Source organism: Aphidius gifuensis, linkage group LG3, assembly GCF_014905175.1.
Source record: "Aphidius gifuensis isolate YNYX2018 linkage group LG3, ASM1490517v1, whole genome shotgun sequence".
Classification (NCBI taxonomy): Eukaryota; Metazoa; Arthropoda; class Insecta; order Hymenoptera; family Braconidae; genus Aphidius; species Aphidius gifuensis.
This window is the reverse complement of record NC_057790.1, coordinates 24,419,595-24,437,614: the sequence shown is the minus strand read 5'-3', so window position 1 is coordinate 24,437,614 and position 18,020 is coordinate 24,419,595. Positions and strand designations below refer to the sequence as shown.

Sequence of the window (18,020 nt, the reverse complement as noted above, 5' to 3'; positions counted from 1 at the left end):
ATCAGTTAGGTCAAGAAATAGCCAAGTTGAAACATGTATAAGCATAATAATTATTATTATGAGTAATTTAAAGTTTCTTTTTAAATAAACAAATAATTCTGTTTTTTTTTATCGAAAATACAAATAAAATATAATGAAATGTACTATTGAACATCGTAAATCTCACCATGCAACATAGTAGATTCAACGAACGCTATTTGACTGCAACATTTCTTAACAAAATACATCGTATCTTCTCAATTGGAACATTGTAAACTATACTAGGTAAAAAATTTACTATGTGCATAGTATGTTTTTATTTTCGAAAACGTCCCCGAGTACCAGAAAAAATAGTAAAAATAATTCTTTTTTTATAGTAAAACTAATTATTTTTTTTTTACAGTGTAAAAATTGATAATATCATTTGATTTTTATTTTTTTATCAAAAAATGACTCAGTGGTTATTTAAATATGATTTTTTTAAATAATTTTTTATTTCATTTTCAGTATAGTTAATTAATTTTTTTTTAATTTATAATATTTTTAAAAAAAACAACAATTTAATATTATACTGTAGATTTTTTTTATTTTAAAATTATGATTTATATTTTTTAAATGTAAATTTAAACATATTTCTGTAAATGAATATCCTCATTGTAAAAATCCAATAATCGATTAGGCATTTTTCTCAAAATATCTTGAACCTATTATTGCAAGTTATTTTTATATACATTTTTTTTTCGAAGGTAAAGTACAGTATACTTATTAGGAGTAATAAACTTTTAAGTAAAAATATATTTAACAATCCTTTTTCAGACAAATATATTATCATTTTTTTAATACCCAAGTTGTTTAAAATTACAAAATAAAAGCAACTATTCAAACTGTAAGCTTATCATTTACTCAAAAAAATACTAATGAAATAAAAAATTTCATAGGATTACTATTAAATTGAGATAAAATTATCCTGCAATTTTCATCGTAACTATTTTATTTTTAAATATTTCAATATCATTTTTAAAATTAAAATTTCATGAGCTTATAGTTTTAATTATCAAATTGTATTAAAAAATAATATTATCATGTTAGTTAAACAAATAAATAAAATATAAATATAGAATTAAAAAATAAAATTAAAAGATATTTGGGTCTTCTAAACTGACCTCTATTAAATATTCAAAATACAAGCCAAGGACGTATTAATACACATACACACACACGCATATTATTATCATCATCATCATCATCATCATCATCATTTTTGTATATATAATTACGCATGTTATACAGTCAACCTCTCATCATTTCATGACTGCCTGTTATTTTGAACCGATAATTTACCGAGCTCATTAACATATCCAAGTATAATTGACTCAAGTTATACACAAAAATAAATGCACAAATGTTTCATAATTGTTCATCTATAAATTTTATCATTATAAATACTAATTACAATTTTTCCTTAAATAATTAACCAAATAAATGACCCAATATTTAAATAATTTAACTTGTTTTATTTAAAAAAAATAAAATAAACTCTAAATAAATACTTTTTGTTGGTAAAATTTAAAATAAAAATAAAACCTATTTTTTGTTATAATAACAATGTATATAAAATTTATTACATCAAAGTATTTTTTAAAACGTTTGAAGTATTTATTTTTATTTTATATATCAAAGTGACCTCAAGATAATAATAAACCAAACTATGTCACTACAATTTTGACGATAATGTAAACTTTTTAAAATTGAGGTCTAGAAATTTATTTATTAGTATTTTGTATTTATTTATTTATTTTGTAATCATTTTTTTTTTTATATACCTACCATGTGGTTAATCGGACTTTAAAAAAATTAAACTTTTACGAATGCAATAACACACAGTGTTTTTTTATTTATATATATTTTTTTTTTTTTATTTGTATCGTTTTTTGCTCTTGGAATTTCTGGCATGCAAATGACTGTAAATTGTTGAAGTTAAAATATTTCTAGTCGACTCAATGTATGCTTGAAAAAAAAATAAAAAAAAATAAATCATTTAATTTCTTTTTCAACCCCACAGATTATCATAAATTGTCAAATAAAATTAACTTGAAAAAAAATAGAAAAAATGTACATAAGACATAACAAGTATGTATATATTTTTTTTACAACAAAAAGTGATCGCGTTAATTTTTTTTTGGGTTAAAAAAAATGTACATAAGACATGACAAGTGTGTATATATTTTTTTTACAACAAAAAGTGATCATGTTAATTTTTTTTTGGTTTAATTAATATCAAACAAAATATAATCTTCATTAAAATAAATTTTTTATGAATATAAATTGTCGTAATTTTGGATGAACGATCTTTGTTTGGATAAAAGTTTAATAATAATGTGACATGCGTAGAAATAAGTTGTGTCAATGTAACGGTATATGTATATCATGACGATGATGATGATTCGATATTTATAGTAACAACCTAGTCATCAACATTCGGCCAATGCTCGCAAAATGAAAATACACTTTTGTCTAAGTGTATTTATCATTTGTATAAATATAATATACCCACTCATCAATTTACCGTCAGGAAGAATCATTTGTAAATTTAATGAATGAATTTTAAAATTTTATTACACAACAACAGTGCCATAAAATATAAAATTTTACATTTTAATAACTTTTATTATTTATAGTCAATTAAATTAACCATTTATATTTTATTTTTCTGTGTCTATTTTATTTATTTAATTATAAATTTTTAATTAATTTTATATTTATTAATTATTTATTTAATTATATATTCATGATTTTTTTTTATATCAAAGAATCTTGATCATTATAAATTTAATGAACAACGATAGCGGAAATAACCACTTTCAATTAAATTATCTTGACAATAAATGTCATTAGACTTGCAGTGCTTGAGCAAGTAATATTTGTATGCACAAACGCCGTAATGTAATTAACATTTATTGGCACTTTGTAAAAAAATTGAGGTTTATAAATAATTATTATTTTCAATTTAAATTAATGACAATTTGTAATGAATTTATTAATTAAATTGTAAATAATTTTTTTCGAATAATGTGTAAAGCTTTAGAAAAATTTTAAATTGCCTGAGAAGTATTATTTTTGAGACAAGTATGGGATAGAATTTCGATTATTGATGTTGTCAATTATATTTATACAATTATTTTTGTAAATCAAAAAATGTTTTAAGATGAAATTTCATAAAACTAGAAATATGATTGAATAAAAAATAAATAATTCAATGATCAATGTCATGCTTGCAATTAATGCTTCAATAATTTTGTGAGAATAATTCAACACAGTGATCGAAAACAGTGTATTTAAAAAAATATTATTTTCTCACTAAACATTTTTCAAATCATTCGATAATTTTATCGGTTTATTGTTCAGTAAGAAAAATAATTGAAATTTCATTATTAGAATACCGTTAAAAATTCTTGGAATGATATTGGAATTATTCTGGAATTAGGTCACGAAAAATAGATGAGTAAAATTTTTGGAAATGGTGGGATAAATTTGAGAAAAAATTCCCAAGTGAATTACAAAAATAATACACTTTGAAAAATGTCCACGAGTCACTAGACAACACTGTTGGCTCTTGGCTTTTATCAGCCAAATGTTTATTTTTAATATTTTAAATTATTTATTTTAAACAGAAAATTTATATTTATATTAAAAAAAGAAAGATAAAATTTTATTGCAATTTTAAAATCAATAAATAAACAAATAAAAAAAAAAAACATAAAATAAATGAAATAAACAATCAAATAAATTAAAAAAAAAAAATATATTAAATAAATAATATTTAAATATTCATTATTAATTTTAAATGAATCTATAAAATTATTTTCTTTTTCAGCTGACAAAACATGAAAATTATCGAAAGCGAATAATAAAGAAAGTCCATGTCAAATGATTTAATTTAAAAATCTATTGTACTTTGTAGCATCAAATAATAAAATTATAACAATATTTAATTTATTCCAAATTATTTAAAATAATTTTAAAAAATTTTTAAAAATATTGTACATAATTTGTTTTATTATTGTAAATAAGTATTTTTAAATTTGTTAATTTTTTAAAACTGACAAGTAGTTAAACGACAATGATGATTGATCAGACATTTTAAACGAGGTAACTAATACGAAAATATATATACAATATAGTGAATCAAGAGGATATGACATTGAACTTAACTCGGTAATAACCATCAACCATGGTCAATCTCGACATTAACATTATTCTGTTGTCGTTATTTTTTTTTTCATTGACTATTATTATTTCATATGCATAATATAATAATCATTAAATATTCAAAATAATATTATTAATGTTATTAAATAACATTTAATAATAATTTATTTCATTTATTATATCAAGTTTAATTTTATTTTTCATTTTTTTTTTTTTATCTTTTATTTTATCATACTTCCTTATTCATTTATATAGCTTGAAACAATGAACTTGTTTATCAGTAAAAATATGTAATAATGTAAGTATGTAACCGAGGTCGTTAGTTTAAAAATATATATTTTTAATATAAATTTAACTTGTCATTTTAATATGACTTTTTTTTAAAATTCAAAATGTATTTTAAATAAATTATTGTGGTATTACTTACTGTGCATCAATATGAGTATGAAAAGCCAATGTGTTGATTTTCTTTTCATTTTAATTTTGAAAATTTAATTCAAATTAATTTTTTATTTATTGAAAAACACTTCACAGATAAATCAAAATATTTTATCAATAATAAAAAATTTTAACAACACATTTTTTAAATTAAAAATCAACACAAATATTTGAATAAAAATTGATATTAAAAAATATATTAATTAACAGTGTAAAAAATTGAATTAAAAATGAAATTTTGTTTAATAAAATTTTGATAATATCAGGTTTATTATAAACACGGATAGAATAATTTAGTCGGTGTCTTTTTCAACTCAGTATTTTTAGATACTCTGCAACACACTGACGATTTCTGTGGTTGAACTTTGTGGTAATGGGGGGAAGAGAGACCTAAGGATGGTACAAGAGTGGTGGCACCAGAAGGTACCAAAAGTGGGAACATTTATTAATATTTATTTATCAATTAATTTATATTTTTTTTTACAATATTTAATTATTATTTTGTGTCATATTTAAATTCCCAACTCTTAAAATTTAATTCATTGAAGCTTTTAAATTATTAAAGCAAACAATTAATAAAAATTAATTTATTTTAGTGTTTTTTATTTATTTGTTTTCATTAATCTTGTTGGTAATTGTGTCAGTCTGATGTAATCCTTCATGACAAATTTTTTTTTTACATGAAAAATATAAAATATAATATATTTTTCTTTTGTGTTAAGCTTCTCTTTACTTGTCATCATAGCAGCATCAACATAATCTTCATGACTGAAAGCTTTTGAGTTTCTGTTTGTTTTCATTTATCAATATTTTTTTCTTTTAAATTTTTTGTCTCTCCTTGTCTCTATTTAACTTAAATGTTAACTAAGTGTCTCTTTTTTTTTTTTATTCATTTTTATGTTTTATAAAAAAAAATTGACTTATCAAATGTGATTTTAATCTACATCCTGTTGAACATGCTGCGACTAAATGAAGTTGATTAATTTTTCATACGAAAAGATCCACCAAACCCTTGAGGAAGTTTCATAGCCCAGAGAGTTCATTAATAAATAAATGGCCGGTTGATTAAACAATTCAAGGATGTGCTGGAAATTTTAATTGCCATATGAATTTCATAGCCAATTGATGATGTTAATTGTTTGTAAAAAATTAAAATAAAAATGAATTTATAATTTTAAAAATTGAATTAAATATAAATCACGTGAGGATTATTAAGGTAAACAATTTTAATATATTATCAATATTTTATTGAATTTTATTTATTTATGTTAAAGTTATAATCACATAAATTTATATAATTAAAATCCCGTTATCGTCTACATATGTGTTAATTGTATTTACATGTTTTTGTTATTTTTTTTTTCCATGCATTTATTAAGAAAAAAATTTTATAAATATATGCATCTTTTGTTTGTATTAAACATCGAATTATATTCATTATTTATATCCATTGGCTTATATTTAATTTTTAAATATATTTGTATTTATATGTATATGTCATTTTTCATCACGCTGAATATTTTTATAATTTAAAAAATTCATAGCAAAAAAATTTTTTAAAATATCAGTGTAGCTAATTTTGAAATAATATAAATTAATCATAAATTGTATTAATTAAAATGGTATTATATTGTGTACCCAAAACCTTGACAGAAATTTAATTTTACCAGATAACATGGTAATTTTTAAATAAAATAAAATTGATAAATTATTAAATATATATATAGTTTATTAAATAACTGTCAATTTTTATTTTTCATTGGATATTTTAATTATTTGATTAGTATATATTAATGGATTTTTAATTATAAGTTTTATCATTTATTGGCTGTGATTTTATTTACGTCAGCAAATTGTATTTTAAATATTCTTTCTGCTTTTTTTATTACAATACAAAAATGAATTCTGGTTATTGAGTATTTCATTGTGAACATATGAAATCTATTTTATTAAATATCTTAATAATAATATTTTTTTTTCATTTAATAAACAGCACACATCGGAAGATTTATTCTTTTTAATTATTAATGATTACACTTTGATAAATGTAATGAATAAAATAAAAAAAAATGGAAGCGAGAAATGATTTATATTATTTTATCATTTAACTTAAAAATCATTGAACGCAAACTTAAGTAACTTTTGCAAATAAAATGATTGCATCTTTGTTTTTATTTTTCTAGGAAGATTAAGGTATTCGACAACGGGTTTTACAATCAAAAATAAAAATACAATAGTTAAAAAAAAAAAAAACAATAAATAGAATAATTAATAAATTTTATTTACTCTTTGTCCAGTTTTTAAAATTCATTGGTGTAAGAGTTAATAATCTAGGGTAAATTATTCTTATGTATTAATCAAATTACTTATCATAAGATTAATTTTATTTATTTTTTTTTCTGTTTATAACTTCGTTGCAACAACTATACAATTATCATTTTCACACTATGTATCATCAAAAAAAAAAAAAAACTACTTGTTATTATCGCGTAGAATATGACTTTCATTAAATTTTTATGTACAAATTATCGCTTCAATATTCAAACTTTTATAACCATTTTTTGTTTTAAATAGCATATTATTTATTTCTCTCTTTCACGCTTTTATTAATTTTTTTTCGGGGATTCAAATGGTTAGTTGGATTTTCATTTACAACAACTGACTCAAAAATACATAATTATGTCGATTCACACCTACGAAATTGGACATTCACAAGATTTTATGAGATATGATCAAATGATTGTTTTTTTTTTTTTTCTTTTAATATTATTATTTCTTGTCTTATTTATCATTATGACGATATTGAAATAATTGCAACGCTTAATTACATTTTTCTCTTGCAGTATCGTACAATGATTGATAAGTGTATTTCGTTTCCCACTTACAGCCACAATATTTATCGCTGATTTCATTAAATGTTTCGAAACATTTAACCATGAAATTGTCCTCAGTAAAATAAAAAATAAAAAAAAAAAACAAAGTTATCATTATTATATATATAATAATTATTAATATACAAAATTAATTGTTTTTTTTTGTTTATTTTTTGTCAAATTATAATAAATGAACAAAAATATAAATTAATAAAAAAAAAACAACAACTTTCGATCAGCACTATAAACAATTGGCTGTTAAAAGTGTATTTCGATGAAAAAAAAAAATCGAAATAAATATAATAATGATGAATTACAATAATTTTATGATTTAAAAATTGAGCTTTAAAAATTCTTAAATTCTAGATGTTTTGAAAATTATTATTTGGAAGATTTATGTAATAATTTATTGATGTTTTATTGTTAATAAAAAATTGAAAAATCATAAAATAATATCAACAATAAAAAATGAATTGAAATAAAAATTTATAATATAGTATGACTCGACAAAAGCTCCTCACATTTTACATACAATTAATTCATTTAATTTCATCTAAAAAACATTTTTTTCTTTTTCATAATTAATTTCATTTATAAATTAAACAATAAATTAATTATGCAATATTGATGTAACAATTTTATTATTTACATCGTGCATGGTTTTTTATGGTTTTTAATTTTAGGCCACTTTGTATTTTAACGATACAAGGCACGAGTGAAAATATCTTATATTCATTTCACTCATAAGTTGATTTAATTATTTATATTTTTTCATTTTTTTTTTACTCATCAATGCATTCACACTTATATTTATGTACAATACAACTTCACAGTTATCGACATTTTATAAATACTTTAGTATGTATATTAATTGTTTTTTTGTTATTTTTTTTTTTTTAAATTTATTTAGTTTTTTGTTATTTTGATAATATAAAATAATAAAAATAAAAATTGAACGTATGGATTGAGGCCATTGTTCAATCAGTTGGGTCATTGATTGGCGTTTTAATATGTTTTTATTTTTTTTATTTTTGTTTCTTTACTTCATATATGAGTATGTTCATGCCTCGTTTCGTTATAACTCAGCAATGACTCATTGTGTCACACAATATAACATTCACAAACATAAATGTTTTTATAATAATTGCTATTATGATTTTATTCTGTTTTTTTTTTTTTTTTGGGTTTTATTCAATTAATGGTTTTTTGTTTTATTTTTAACTACGGGATATTAATATTTACTATTGATGACTTAGGATAACTGAGCTTGACGATAAAGCGGATTGCTTCCCTTGATTGGTAGCATGTGTGCTTCAGAATTAAATACCCAATCGTCAAGGCTTATGAGGTTGTCATCGCTGAACAGTAGATAAAGATACTAAAAATAAAAAACAATAAAAAAATGATAAATACAGGTAGAAATAAAAACATTTATGTGGAAAAAAAAAAGATAATAAATATTATTATTACTGTTGTAAAAAATTAAATAACCAATGATAAAATATATAAATTGTTGTAAAAAATATTACCTTGAGACTTTCAGCAAAAAAGTAACTTTGTTGTACATCATCTTTTATTGAATCACTTTTATATACATCTCTGAGACCAGAAAAACCATGTGGTACACGACAATGCATTTCAAGTGCCTCAACAGCTTCCCAGCCCCAATCTCTGTATTTTTGATCTTTTGTAAGTCGCCATAATATAAAGTATGACTCATATGTCTAAAATATTATACAAAACAGTCATAAATTATTTGATAATTAGTAAAATGTATTTAAAATAATAATAATAATTACCTCAGGTCGAAGAATATAATATTTTTCATCATTTTTTAAACTTCTTGCTTCATTTCCTTCAATAAAATGAAAAGCTTCTGGTCCAAGTTTTGTTGCACTACGAATATATGATTCATGACATGTGTTTGTTAATTCAGCACCAATATCCATATACTGATTTGACACTTCATTTTCATTTACTTGAGCACCAAGTGCAAACATACCACCTAATTAAAAAAAAACAAACAAACAAACAAAAATCATCACGCAATCTAGAAAAATAATATATAAATTAAATAATGTCATTGTTAAGTTTAAATAATTTACCAGCAAAACAAGCTAAATGTCCCATTTTATGATCAGGTCGATCATAACGAAGATCTGAAAGATATGTCAAGCCACCTTTTGATGTCATAATCATATGTTCAACAACTGCAGCAATAGCCTCGTCATACATTTTTTTAGCTTCAGTGTCTTCTTTGCCAGATTGAATCCAAGCTTTTAATAAATATTCATAAAAACTATCACCAAGACCACCCAAAGATATATGATCTGAAAAAAAAAAACAATTTCATTTTAAATATGAAAAATAAAAATTAACAAACGTATTATAAAATTTATTTGAAAAATAAAAAAAACAAGGACTGTAAAATAAAAAAGAAAAAGGAGAACTGAAAATTCTTCGTGGTCAATTGCCTATTATTATTATTATTATTATTATTATTATGTGGTATCGTCTGAAACCATTTATTATTTTATTTGACATGATTCGATACCACCAGCCTCAATCCTTCTTCCCATGTCAATGAAAGGTGTATTTATTCAGCCAGAAAATTTGAAAAAAAATAAATAAAACAGTGTGCAAAAAGAAAAAAAATATATTATAAAATATTTGGAGATGATTTGTTGAGTGTAAAATTGAAAATATATAAATATCAAATTCAGGATAATAATTATTGTGTGATATTTTTTTTTCTTTTGGTTTATTTGGAATTTGTACTTACGTTGTCCCCACTTGCCAGTTTCTGGATGAATAAAATTTGGATATAAACCTTTTGGTTTATCAAGATCTTTCAATACTCTTCTTACTTGTTCAACTTTTTTTCTGAATATTGGATTACCAGTAATGTCACTCAAATAAGAAAATTCAAGATGCATTGTACCAATTTCTGAAAGTATACTACAGCCACTACTGGCCCAACCATGATTTCTGCTTCGCTAAAAAAATTAAATTAAATAAAATTATAAATAAATTTTTATTATTCATCATTTCAAATATTAATAAATTTTTTTTCTAATTTTATTTTATCTCGTATAAAATTAACAAAAAGAAAAATTAATTTAACTTTCGTTTTTTTTTTAAATACATACAATGAAATTTTAGCTCATATAATTTTCACTAATGGTGGTTATATATATTTATTTTTTCTTTTATGAAACGTGATTCCATAAAATCATTTCAATTATCTATTTTAAATATGAGAATATTTTTTTTTTTTGCTATGAAAACTATTTTAAATGATAAAAAAAATTTCAACTTTATGTTACTATGTATAATTAGAAAAAAAAAAAAATAATATCAAAGCTTTTGAAAAAAAAAAAAAGTGAATAAATAAAGTCTGATGAAAATAAGCTTCATAATTTTGATGACATAAAAAAAGTATATAAAATGCAAAATATTTATTTTTTAAATTATGTCAAAAATAAATTGCCATAATGACTTTTTTTTTAATCAATTTTTTTCTTCTTTATTCTTCATTATATCGAGCTTTTATTTATTATTATTATTACTATTTTTATAACAACTTACTCCAGTGTAAAGATTGATGAGTGAATGTGGTATTCCAGTTTTCGTTTCAAATGCTGGCAGCATTCGTTCACCAATTTGTAAAGCCTTTTCACGAAACATTTTATCACCAGTTAAAGCAAAGGACGTCAGGAGACTTCCCAAAAAACGAATGTTTATCTCAAACAAAGACATTTCTGAATCCTGTAACAAAATAAAATATAAATAAACAAACAATAAACAAAAGGAAAAACAATAAATCAAATTGCATTGTTTGAAACAATATGAACAAAAAAAAAACCAGTTGATATGAAATTCATAAAAAGTAAAATAAAAATTTATAAATAAAAAATTATTATTATTATTATTATTTGTTAGGTCCAAGTGTGTATTTAAAATTTATTTTTATATTTTTAGGTTTGCTATAGGAGCGTCATTATGTTTTTATTATGACTTTTTATTTTTTATTTTTCGATGTAATAAATATTTTTTTCTTGACTGGTAAATATTTTTCAAAGGTGTGGTAACTTAAATAACTAGTTCATACACATATATGTATAAAATTTAATCTTAATAGTCATAGGGAAAAAACACTGGCTTCATTATAACGTAAAAAATATTTTAAAAAATATAAAATTCCATAATAAAAATAATATAAAATATAATGATCTGTTATTGAAATAAAAAAAAAGACCATGTAATATCAAGTTCATATTGAAACTGACGTTTTGTTTGGTCATTATTGGTAATAATGAATGTACCAACGTATGTGTCATGTATTTGAAAATTTATATTGACGATGCAATTAGTTTTTAGACGCGTTTTTATAGTCTACATGAAGGGGGTTACTTAATTAGGAAATTGAAGTCTACGCCCTCAAGGGAATTCAGGAAATTGCCAATGACAATTGCTTTTTTCACCTTCATGAATAACATACACTTTTTTTTTTTTTTTTTTTCTTTTATATATTCATTGATTCACAGTTAAAAATAATATAAAAATTAATTGATGAAAAAATTTAAAAAATATAGTAATTTCGTATATTAAAAAAAAAAAATATTTATCTTTGTATAAAAAAACCATTCACTAATTAAAAATAAATATAAAATAATCAATATTACAATGGCAAAAAAATTTAAAAAAAAATTTCTATGGCATTTAATTACCTTATAATGGAAAAAAAAAAAATCACTCGTTAATTTATTTTATTAAATTATTTACAAATTAAAATAACTTTAGTAATTTTTTTTTTTTTATGTTTATTAATTAATAATAAAAAAAAGCCATGTTATTTTATAAAAATCAATTAGTTTATAGTAATTACTATGCTCAAAATTATCAATAAATAAAAAGTACTATTGATTGCAGATAAAAAAAACAGAAAAAAAAAAACAAAAAAATCTTCAGTAAATAATTATTAATGAAAATGAAAATTTCCATGACATTGTTACAGGTGTAAAATAGATAAAATTTAGGATAATAATAACTGTAAATAATTTAGACATAGTATCAAATATATAAATAACATATTTTGTTAACAAACTTTTGTATAAATATTTCAGCAGTAAGTGGAAATAATTCTTGAATAATAGGGAAGGTTATCGCACCTGAGTCTAACCGAAAGATCATATACGTAAATATATATATTTTATGTATATATAATATATATACTTTTGTGTAATATACATTTAGATATAGGGAAAATTTTGCTTTTAAGTACATGTGAAAATATATACATAGATATAATATGGGGTAGCTGAGATGAGTTAAGTATGAAAACCACTTGGCAATGTTGAAATTCTCTTCTCCTAATGGCAACACACACACACATCTCACATATACATATAGACACATAAAAGTTTTTAAAATGTGAGCTCTTGGCAATTACCATGTATGCCTGGATATTCAATATCCGCTTTGGTCCTTTTTACTCTACCGCGATATTAATTTACTTCTCATATGTCTGTGCAAAAAAAAATGAAAAAAAACGAAAAACAAAATAAATTATATTAAAAAAGTAGAAATACTTTTTTTTTTTTTTTTTACTACGATTTATAGTAATAACTATTTTAAAGTAAATGCCATGAATTAAAAAACAAATGTATGATAAAAAAAAAAAAACTAATTAATATGAATTTTTTTTATCATTTTTTTTCAATTGAGACACCTCTAGCGTCATATAGCAATTAAAAAAAAAAGCAAATGATTTTTTTAAACATAAAATTAATATATGTAAAATATGTTTGAAATAATAATTTGAATAACTATTGGTTTTTTTTTTTTTTTTTTATGATTATAAGTTGAATATTTTTGATGGATAATTAAAAACAAAATTGAAAATTGAAAATTTTATATTTGTCAACAATAATATGTACGTTACGAATATTTTGTGACCAATTAAATATGTGCATTTTGGTTGTTGTTTAAATAAAAAATAAAATAAATATTTGAAAAATGTTATCAACATTTTAGTTGACTCATAAAATATTTGCAGGTTGATAATATTTTTTTAATGTTATTCGCATTGTTGTTGTAAAACAAAAATTGATGTGACTAATTTATTTATTTTGTAAATTCAATTTTTAGTTTTTTAAACTTCATAAAGGTTTTAATTGACAATAACATGTGTTGTTTGTAAGCAAAACTAGTTAATATTGGAGACCCCAAACGCCCTAATGAAATAAAATAAAATTAAAAATAAAAGCAGGCATTTTAAGTGAAAATCAATAGAATTTAAAATGAAATTTTTCTACTTGATGGAATTGTTGGGTTAATGATGATAATGAATAATAAATAAAAAGAAAAAAAAAACAAAATTGTTCATTTATTACGCTGACACAAGTGGTTAGCAAAAAAAAAGCAAGTTTATACAAAAAAAAAAAACATAGTTTTACTGAGTTTGCCAAGAGATGGATGAAAGACTGAGGCCAAATGGAGGACTTGAAAGGATTGCGGTCAGAACAAACTACAGTTATAGGGCAAAACATGAAAATGGAATGAAAAATCAAATGTGAATATTTTTATTTACAAATAAGAGAAAAAAAAATATAAAATACGAAGGAAATTGCTAATGAGCAGTTTCTCACCCTTGCAATTTTCTTCAGATTTCCATATCTATTTTCCCCATTTTCAAGAAAATACAATTTAATGATAAATTAAAATCCCCAATGTTGACAGTATTTTCAACTCTTTGATCAATCGATTCTCAATTAAATATTGAAACTTTAAATCTAATTAAACTGTGATTAAAAATAACAAGAAAAAAAAAATTAATAAAATTTTAAACTTTTAAAAGTCAGTCAATAATTAATTATATTAAAATTTATATTTCATTCAATTATCGACAAGTTATCTTTTAACTGTCTTTGAAATACATTTAAAATTAATTAAAATATTAACATAAAAGTTTTACTATACAAATGGAAATCAGATTTCAGAAAAATATTTAAAAAATTTAAAAAATGAAATTCACGAAAATAATTAATTTTATTTTTTTCAATTTAAATGTTAATAATAATTATTATTTATATTTTCCATGACGTAATTATTTAAATGACAATATATTTTATTGTACAAAAATTTTCCAATACTGTTAATTTTTACACCGATGCGAAGACAAAAAAATAAAAAACAAAAACAACAGTGACACTAATGAGAGTAATGAGATGAACTTCTTTCATTCGTTTTTTATTTTTTTAATTATTTATAATTAAAATAAACTTGTTATTAAAAAAAAAAAAAGTGAGAAAATAAAATTTAACTGAATAAATAAATAAAAGTTGATAAACGAAATAGAAAATCTTGAGAAAATAAATATCATAAATATTCAAGTTTATTTGGTTTATTTATTTTCTTCATTAAATGCTTAAAATTTATATATATCTCAATCGAATATTTAATACATATATACGTAATTATATATATGTATTATTCGTAATGTAAATAAACTTTGAAATGATAAAATAAACGATATATCTTATCAATTTAAATTTCATCTGACTTAATTTTTTTTCTCTATCTATCGTTTACCCATTTTTTCCCCTATTTTTTACTTCAACTCAATATAATCTCGAGACGTCGTAGTCGATATCAGACGTATTGAGGAAGAATATATATATACATATTTTTTTTATTTCATATTTTTTAGTTAAAATAGGAATTGTTCGTTTTTCCGATTTCAGAAGCGCGAAGAAAAGATCTATCTTTAAATCTATATATAATAGATGAAAGAAAAAAAATATGAAAAAAGAAAACTGAATATAGTGAGTAAGGGGTAGAAGAAAGGTGCTAAGATAAAAAAGGTGAGGAAAGAGTAAATGGTGAGTAGCCAGGCAAAAAGATAAAAGAGAGATGCGAGATGGTGCGTGGGAATTATCGTAAGGTAATGTACGATCCTTCAGGGTAAAAAAAAAACCAAAAAAAGATCCTAAAAATAAAATGTAATATTTGAACAAGAATAATATCAGTTAAATAAAATAATAGGTATAAAAAGAAAATTGATTAAAAAAACATATAACCTTACAGAAATACATGAAAAAAAATTCGAAAAAAAAATTTTAAAAATAAAAAAAATTGTGTGTATGTTATGTATGATTTTAAAATAGATACTTTTTTTTTTTAACAACGTATAGCTTATGGATTATTGAAAGAGTTGCTAACCTTTGTAAAGTCATTAATAATAAAAATACCATCCCTCTCAATACATTACCACACCCCACCAATTAATTATTTCTCATAAAATTTTATGATTATTTGTCTTATTTTTTTAAACATGTATAAATAACGTTTTTTTTTTTTTTTTTCATAGGAAAATATATGAATTTTCTTTTACATTTTCATGTTTTTGCTATACAGTTTATTACTCTTAACTCTTTGCTTTTCCCTATGTAACTATTTCATTTTATATACTGATATTCACTACCCTTGACTGCATGAGTTTGAGTTAATATAAAATGAAAAATATTCTACTTTCATTTCAGAATAAATTAACTCAAATATAAAATTTTGTTTAAACTAGACCTGATGAAAAAAGCATGGAATATTTTTGTAAATTCTTCAAGTTTTAATTACAAATGTTATTTTGAAAATTTGCTGTGAAAATATTTTACTATCGTCATAATTCACTGTCAAAAAATAATTTCTTTTAAATAATAACATCACCCTTTTTTTTCTTTTTGGATATGACGATTGGAATTGCCTGCAATTCAATGTTCTTAATTTACATCGTTTATAAAAAATCAATAAAGTATTAAAGATTTAAAAAAAAAAAAATAATTAAGCTAATTAAAACTTTTAAATTTTTATATACTTTTAAAAAGTTACTGATTTATTTTTGCAACATTGCGAGAAAAATTTGTCCGATGAAACTCCTATTTATTTTTTTGTGAATTTTTAAATTAAAATAATTATTTAACGAATAAATAATAATATTAAATAATACAGTTAAAATACACAAAACTAATTAGACGCAAGTTGAACGATATTTCAACTATTTCCAATTTTTCAAAACATTAGGGGAAAAACAAATCTACCCTAACATATTCTTAATTTAAAGAAAAATAAAACAAATGATCTCACAAAATTAAGAAAAAAATAAAATTCATAGTGTTACTTAAAACATTTATTAATTTATTATTTTTGTCTCGTTAACGTTCCAAAAAGATATTGAATTTTCTCGAATAATTTACTAGTACATATATTAGTATTTTCGAAGCAGTTTGTAAAATGACTAGCAATATAAAAAAACAAAGAATAAAACATAAAAATGAATATCAAGATTTGTTGGAATAAATATCTCAAAAAAATAAAATAAAATGTCTTACATAAAATCATTATTTCAGATGATACTATAAATATAAAAAATAAAATAAACAGTAGTTAACAATTGTGGTGGTATATATATAGTTAAAAGGTGAAAATGGGTGTTGTTTCATAAAAGTTGTGTTGTATTTTGTTATATGTGCGAGCTTAGCTTCTGACTCGACTAAAATTACATCGTCATTGCAAGATATAACGAGGGTGTAATAATAACATTGCAACCAATATATTTATGGGTATATATACAGTTGTTACTGTGCAGAATAAGAAATGAAAATGAAAGTTAGTACTACTTGAACTATAGAATGAGAAAGAAAAAGATAACCAAAGAAATTAAGAAAGTAAGCGAGAGAAATGGCGAATAAAAGATAAAATAATAACAACAACAATAGAAAAAGAACAATAAGAAAAATAAAAAAAAAACAAGTGGCAAACATCTCTATGACTTTGTGATCTTAAAATGCAATAACTGTGAAAAGTCTTTTTAATGGTATTTTGCTTCTTTCAACAGCTAAACATATATATATTTATGTAAATACAACTACGTATAATACATATACACATTTATATAAAGAAAAAAAAAGAAAACAACTTTTTCCCACTTTCACAACCCTTCAATGTATTTTCACTATTTTTTTTTACTCTTTTTAATATTTTTTTTTTCTTTCATCTTTTTTTTTACACACTGTTTTCTTTTAACCTTTGGACTCTTTGAAATCTGCAATAAAAACTATTCGTAAAAAGCTTGAAGAACGTGAATAAGCAAAGGCAAAGTTGCAAAAAAAAAAAAATGAAATAAAAATGAATAAATAAAAAATAAATAAAAGTTATTAATTGATTGAAAAATTGAAAAAAAAATAAAATGAAATTTAGATAATTAATAGAAAAAAGTAAATAAGTTTAAGGCAAGTAAAGTATGTTGTAATGAACAAGTAGGTTGTTAAATTTTTCAAGTGTTATTTGTTAATTTTACCTTGACCATTAACTCTTCTTGTTTTTTTTTTTCTTAACTATTATGGCTTTTAATTATTATTGTTATTTTTAATATACACTTGTCACTAATTACTCTTTCTGTAATAACTTACAATAACACCAAGGATATTTTTCTTATATTATAAAATAAAAAAAAAAAAATAAAGT

At 21.5% G+C, this 18,020-nt stretch overlaps 2 protein-coding genes across 4 annotated transcripts in view; both read right to left on the bottom strand.

The window, feature by feature from the left end:
* Positions 1-4,982, bottom strand: part of LOC122853110 (xaa-Pro aminopeptidase ApepP-like) — a 34,493-nt gene extending 29,511 nt beyond the window's left edge. Inside the window, exon 1 of one of the 2 annotated variants that reach the window (XM_044153372.1) lies at positions 4,616-4,982. In XM_044153372.1, coding sequence (XP_044009307.1) covers positions 4,616-4,664 — 49 coding nt within the window. In that variant the 5' untranslated portion in view covers positions 4,665-4,982. The remainder of the gene's footprint in view (positions 1-4,615) is intronic. The other variant, XM_044153371.1, reaches the window with a different exon arrangement.
* A 1,942-nt stretch (positions 4,983-6,924) lies between these two features.
* LOC122853108 (mannosyl-oligosaccharide 1,2-alpha-mannosidase IA-like) overlaps positions 6,925-18,020 on the bottom strand; it is a 123,351-nt gene continuing 112,255 nt past the window's right edge. For both annotated transcript variants that reach the window (XM_044153369.1, XM_044153370.1), the window contains exons 4-9: positions 11,088-11,267; positions 10,282-10,495; positions 9,605-9,829; positions 9,299-9,504; positions 9,029-9,223; positions 6,925-8,877 (exon numbers count right to left, since the gene is read on the bottom strand). In XM_044153369.1, coding sequence (XP_044009304.1) covers positions 8,752-8,877; positions 9,029-9,223; positions 9,299-9,504; positions 9,605-9,829; positions 10,282-10,495; positions 11,088-11,267 — 1,146 coding nt within the window. In that variant the 3' untranslated portion in view covers positions 6,925-8,751. The remainder of the gene's footprint in view (positions 8,878-9,028; positions 9,224-9,298; positions 9,505-9,604; positions 9,830-10,281; positions 10,496-11,087; positions 11,268-18,020) is intronic.